Source organism: Alosa alosa, chromosome 18 (genome assembly GCF_017589495.1).
Source record: "Alosa alosa isolate M-15738 ecotype Scorff River chromosome 18, AALO_Geno_1.1, whole genome shotgun sequence".
Taxonomy (NCBI): domain Eukaryota; kingdom Metazoa; phylum Chordata; class Actinopteri; order Clupeiformes; family Clupeidae; genus Alosa; species Alosa alosa.
Genome location: NC_063206.1, coordinates 18866480 through 18872479, shown reverse-complemented (window position 1 = coordinate 18872479; position 6000 = coordinate 18866480). Strand labels below are relative to the sequence as shown.

General features: G+C 44.0%; 1 protein-coding gene across 5 annotated transcripts in view; it reads right to left on the bottom strand.

Moving 5' to 3' along the window:
• LOC125311580 (arginyl-tRNA--protein transferase 1) overlaps positions 1–6000 on the bottom strand; it is a 97988-nt gene that overhangs the window by 84983 nt on the left and 7005 nt on the right. For all 5 annotated transcript variants that reach the window (XM_048269788.1, XM_048269786.1, XM_048269785.1 and 2 more), the window contains exons 2-5: positions 3520–3583; positions 2901–2963; positions 2679–2782; positions 1773–1973 (exon numbers count right to left, since the gene is read on the bottom strand). In XM_048269788.1, the coding sequence (XP_048125745.1) occupies positions 1773–1973; positions 2679–2782; positions 2901–2963; positions 3520–3583 (432 nt within the window). The remainder of the gene's footprint in view (positions 1–1772; positions 1974–2678; positions 2783–2900; positions 2964–3519; positions 3584–6000) is intronic.

The following is a 6000-nucleotide window of genomic DNA, read 5'->3' as shown; positions in this document are numbered from 1 at the left end:
CTTTAGGCCGCACGGATTAAAAAAAAACAAAAAAGAAGAACGCCACTTATAAAAACTACAGTGCAGCGGCCAGGTGTTTCCCGTACGACAGAGCGGGGATGGAGAGGGCATTTTCCACTTTGTCTTTTTCTGTCGTTTTTATTTCACATTTTATTTCTTTCAGGGAGCAGCAGGCTTTTCCCATCAGGAGACGCCCCCACACCACACACACACACACAGACAGATTTCCGGATGGTTCTATGAGGGGGTATTTTACCTGGGGAGCGTGCTGAAGCGTGGCAGCCCCTCTCTCTGGCGCTGCTGCCGGCTCCCTCCCCGACTATAACTCAATTGTAGCAGAGACGCAGGCCAAAACACCCACGGGCTCAGGGCTCTGTTTATGTCTGGGCTGGAGCTGCAGGCTATGGGGGCCAGAGAGTGAAGGCTAAGTTCTCTGTGTGTGTGTGTGTGTGTGTGTGTGTGTAAGAGAGAGAGAGGAACAGGAGCTGAAGAGTCTGCCTCATGTATGACTTATATGTCAATTGCCCCTTCGTAGCTAATATGAATCCGCTGTTGCCTGTGTGAGGATGAGACCGTAGTGTGTGCTTGAAAGTTAGTGGTGATGCCCATGGTACAGTTTGTTTCAAAAAGCACAGAGTTGAAGCGAGCCAGCGCAACTGTGTTGAGAATCAACTCTGCTGCTGAAGCGCAGCTCTCTGCTGCCATCTATGTGTCATTTTTAGAACTACCAGAGCAGCAAGTGGAGGTGTTGCCAAGGTGTCTTTCAAGACATCCAGACTGTAGCTTTACAGGTTAGTCTCGAAAAGTGAATCTTTCATATATTTAGATTCAAGCCCATTTGAAAACCAAAAATCAGTGTCTCAAAATATTAGAATAAAGAGGTTATAATACAGAAATGTCAACCATTTGAAAATAAATGAACTAATCTAACTAACTAATACTTGGTTGGGCTGATTTTGCACAAATTACTACATCAATGTGGCGTGGTATGGAAGCAATCAGCCTGTGGCACTGATGTTATGGAAGCCTAGAGGGGTATTCCATCAACCTCACTAATGAAGGCGGCGCTTAACAGAAATAGCCTGGCTTGAACTAGCATAGACTTTTACTTGAGGCTGAAGCCGTTCCATTAACTCAAGTTAGCTGCATCTTGCCTTCGTTTACTCAAGCGAGGCTTGTCTGGCATGTCTGCTCATGCACAAGATAGAAAAGTAGACCAAAACAGTAGATTGATGAAAAGAGAATATATGGCGTAAAATTAAGGCAACACTAGAGGATTTCTGTTCGATTTACCAATATCCACTCTCTATGGATTCCGTGCCTATATCCACTCTATGGATTCTGTGCCTATATCCACTCTCTATGGATTGTGTGCCTATATCCACTCTCTATGGATTGTGTGCCTATATCCACTCTCTATGGATTGTGTGCCTATATCCACTCTCTGTCCACTCTTCTTCCAGGGAACGTTTTGGCCATTCATCTGCACGATACCGGCGATTTAGGAGCTCCCGAAACACACTTTTTTCAAAAACACTTTCCAGAGTGGAAACTTTTTGAAAACGCCACCCTGGAATTACGGTGTAGACAGGCAAACTTTTTTTAAAACGCTGATGCCACAGTCCCACCCCCAATCTCACAATGGAAACACTGACAAAACAGCCCCACCCCTTACCCACATGGCAGGAAATTCCAAACAGTGTCTCTCAGTCAGTGTCACATTAAGCTAAAGGGTTTCCCTGGTCACTAGACGGATGTGTGAGTAGACTGACCTGGTATGGGGGCAGAGCGGGTGGCTTTGGCATTGGCAGGGGGACCAGCTTCCTGCCTGGGGGGTTCCGGGGCGGCACTGTTGGTTTCGGCTCCCTTGTCCACATCGGGAGGGTTGATGGGACCTTCAACCTCAGAGGCACTCAGCTGGGATGAGTCTCGCGCCGGACCACTCTCGTGACACACAGAGTCCATGGGCTCTCCTTTAAAAGACACATTTTTTTTTGGTGATTAAAATTTTTTATTAGAAAAGAATGAGACGTTACATTTACAGTCACATTTAACTTGAACATACACACCACAAACTACAGTACGACACTCAATACATAGCTCTGAGAGACAAAAGTGATATAGTGAAGGAGATTAAAGATAGCAGTCACATTGTCAACATTAGCTAAGAAGTATAAAGCATTCCCCATAAAAAATAAATCAATTAAAAAAGTCAATAAATAAATAATAAATAAATAAAATAATAATAATAAGAAGAAGAATAACAATAATAATAATAACAATAATAACAATAGTAATAGTAGTAATGATAATAGATCCTACACTCAGGTCAGAATATTCTGTTTCACAAGGAGATCTTGTATGGACCGTGTAATCCACGACCATGCCTGGATAGTTGTTAGTTTGGCCTTGTTGAGGCGTGCAGTAGTACACTCAAGAGAGGTAATATACTGGTAGGCAGTTAGCCAATATTGTGTTAAGGGTAGATTAGGGTGGAACCAAAGCCTTAAGATGGTCTTTTTTGCAGCCGTAAGCCCTGCCAAGAGTACTTTAAAAGACACATGATGATATTATAATCATGCATAACATTTCTAAATTAAGAAGCTAATTAAAAGTTAAAAGCATTTATTTTGCTAACATAGTCATTATGACAAGGGAGCTCGCTAATTGATCCTCACCATCACACTGGCCTTCGGGAATCTCTCCCACAAACAGGAACTTGTTCATCTTCTTCAGGATCTTCTTGTGGCTTTTGGATGGCTGAAACTTCAAGGCATGACACCTGTGCAGACACAGATCAAAGGCTCAGATCACAGTGGCAGGTGGACGCTGGAGTGGGTTTGTACACTCTCAGAGCCAGCCTTGCACGTCTCTGACTCAGAACTGAGAAGACCTCTTACCTGATGGTGTACTGTGGGCAGCAAGTCTTGTTCATGATGGGCTTGTATACATACTTCCCGCTCCTGAGGTGGCAGAGCAGAGGCAATTGGTAAGAAGGCACAAACTCAGTGTCCACCATGAAGACTAGCTTAAAGGAGAAGAAAAACTAAAACCTAGCTCGAGTTGCTCGAGCCAACAGCTTGCAGAGTAGCTACCTGGCAGCTCGAGCTGTAGGCTGGAGCAACTCGAGCTAGGTGGAACCGATTGTTTTCAGGGTTTTTTTTATACCGACAGTACTCAAGAAACAGAGATCTATGTAAAAAATGTCCCGAATTTTCCTTTAATCGGATTCCCATTGGTCATTTTCATGGGGTTCTCTGAGGTGCTTTCAGTCTGTATAATGATATAACTGACCCTCTAACTGATATATGGTCCTCAAAATGACACTTATATGTTGGATGAAATCATTTGGTAACCTATGCTTGAGCAATGAAATCATTACTTTCCCTGTATTGTACATCTGGCATCTTCACATCTGTTCATTTAGTTGTTTCACTAATTCATTAATGTGTCTTTAGATTTTTAAAGCAATTCAAATGAGATGACACTAAAGAGGAAATATGAAAGCTGGTGGCTCACCGTCGCCATCCTCGATCTAACAGGTCTTGGTAGTCCTGAACTGTCATAGTATGGGACCACATCCCTGAGTGTTAGAGAGAGAGAGAGAGAGAGAGAGAGAGAGAGACAGACAGACAGACAGACAGACAGACAGACAGACAAGCAAACAGACAGAGGGGCGGGGGGGTTAGAGAGGAGTATTCATGACTGTGGTACGTGTACCACCGGTGTTACGCAAGCTTCCACTAGGGGGCAGTGGAAGGGGGCAGGTGAGATGTAAAGGGCAATGTCGGAAAGGTGTTAAAAATTATTTTCATTTTTTTAAGTCTATGTTCTCTTTATTCTGTGTGCCATAATGTTGTTCTCCACACTGTTTTTTTAGTGTGAGAGCTCATAGTTGCACATTTTGTTATTTGTTATCACGTAGGTTGGCTAATTAAACATAATGCCTGGAATGCGTCAATAGAATGTGTTACGTTATGTGTCGGATGGTGGGGGCGACTCGAGCAGAGTCAGGGTGTAGATGTGGTGGTACACGGAAAAACAGGTTTGGGAACCGCTGACATAGAAAGACTAGGCTACTCAATGATAACAACTCCATCACAGTTCATCAAGATTCAATCTCAGTTTTCACAGTGGTGTCAGGACAATTATCTTCAACTACACATAGACAAAACAAAAGAGCTGGCCATTCACATATCAAAATCCCCCCCTGAACCACACCTACATCCACGGACCAACCAGTCCAACCGTTTTAAATACTAGGGACTCAACAGACAATAAACTTAACTTTGCTGAACAGATCACTGCCATCCAGTGCCATATATCGGTAATTACCACTGACTAGACATTAATAGGACATTGTATTGTTTAGTAGGGCTGCACAATTATCGCAATCGCAATATGAACCAATGCTATTACCTAATCACAAAAGCTACAAATAATCCTGCACACTTAATTTTGTCACATTTATGTGCTCTCTCCAGTCCTGTTCACCCTGTACACATCTGACTTCTGCTACAACACCGAGTCATGCCACATGCAGAAGTTTTCTGACGATACTGCAATTGTGGGGTGTATCAGGGACGAGCAAGAGGAGGAGTACAGGAGCCTGGTGAAGGACTTTGTGCAATGGTGCAAACTTAATCACCTTCAACTCAACACTTCAAAGACCAAGGAGATGGTGGTGGATTTCCACAGGTCTAAGCCCGCTCTGCTACCAGTCTCCATTGATGGGGTCAATATGGAGGTGGTAAGCACCTACAAGTATCTGGGTCTCCACCTGGACAATAAACTGGACTGGTCAGCCAATACTGAAGCACTCTACAAGAAAGGGCAGAAAAGGCTGTACTTCCTGAGGAGGCTGCACTCCTTCAATGTGTGCAGCAAGCTCCTCAGGATGTTCTACCAGTCTGTTGTTGCCAGCGTCCTCTTCTATGCAGTGGTATGCTGGGGAGGAAGCACAAAGAAGAAGGATGCGGGGCGACTTGACCTGCTGGTAAGGAAAGCTGGCTCTGTAGTGGGAGCTGAACTGGAGTGCATCACTTCAATATCTGATAAAAGGACCCTAATCAACATTTTGGACAATGAGGATGCTTGGTTCCACATGAGGGTGCTTGTCCACGAGTGCAGAATGCATGGAGGTCTATGGAGCTGTACCCCTCAAAATCCACTTTTCTAGGGATATAATTTTTTTTCAAGTAATTTGAGTATTGTATTCGAAAGGGGAGGCAAAGAAAATACACTTGGTTGAGTATTATATTTATTAAAGTCACTTAATTGTTCTTAAAAGCCTTTCAAATGTGTCAGTGACGTCATTTATTAGCACAATGCTAGCGTGTTATGTGCAACAACGACCCAACCTGTAAGAAATCAAAAGGACATAAGTACTCCTTCATTCAACTTTTGACCTATAACCCATGTTGAAGTTATACAAACTACAATCAAATCTGAGATGTCAACGACAATCAGGTGAAAGAGACAATTTTAGCCGTCTAGCTCCATTGACTCCCATTCATTCTGCACTCATGGCGATCGCCCCGAGTGGAACTGCATCCAAAATTCGGTACAATGGGACTTAATACGGAGTGGCAAGGCTCTCCGTAGACGGGCTCTGGTTCTATGGAATTGAAGCCTCCGAGGCGACGCCATCTTGGAAAATTTGCAACCAATTTGAAGTGCGGCTGCGCAGCAGAAGTTGAAGCATGCGCAGTGAAGATGAGTCGCGGTCAGGCACGCCCACTCAGCGAGTTAAACACGCCCCTTGTCGAGTAGACGGGCTCTGGTAATGGCGTCGCCACAAGATGGCAGCCTCCACAGAACGCTCATCGGATTCGTGTATAGTGCGCGTCATAGGCGAGGCTTCGAGGCAGGGTTTTTGCCTCGAGTAATTTTTGTAATCGAGTTATCGAGTAACTCGATGAATTGTTTCAGTCCTAATTTACAGAAGTCAAATCAGCAGATAAAAATCGCAATAATATCAAAACAGGAGGTCAGAAGGCA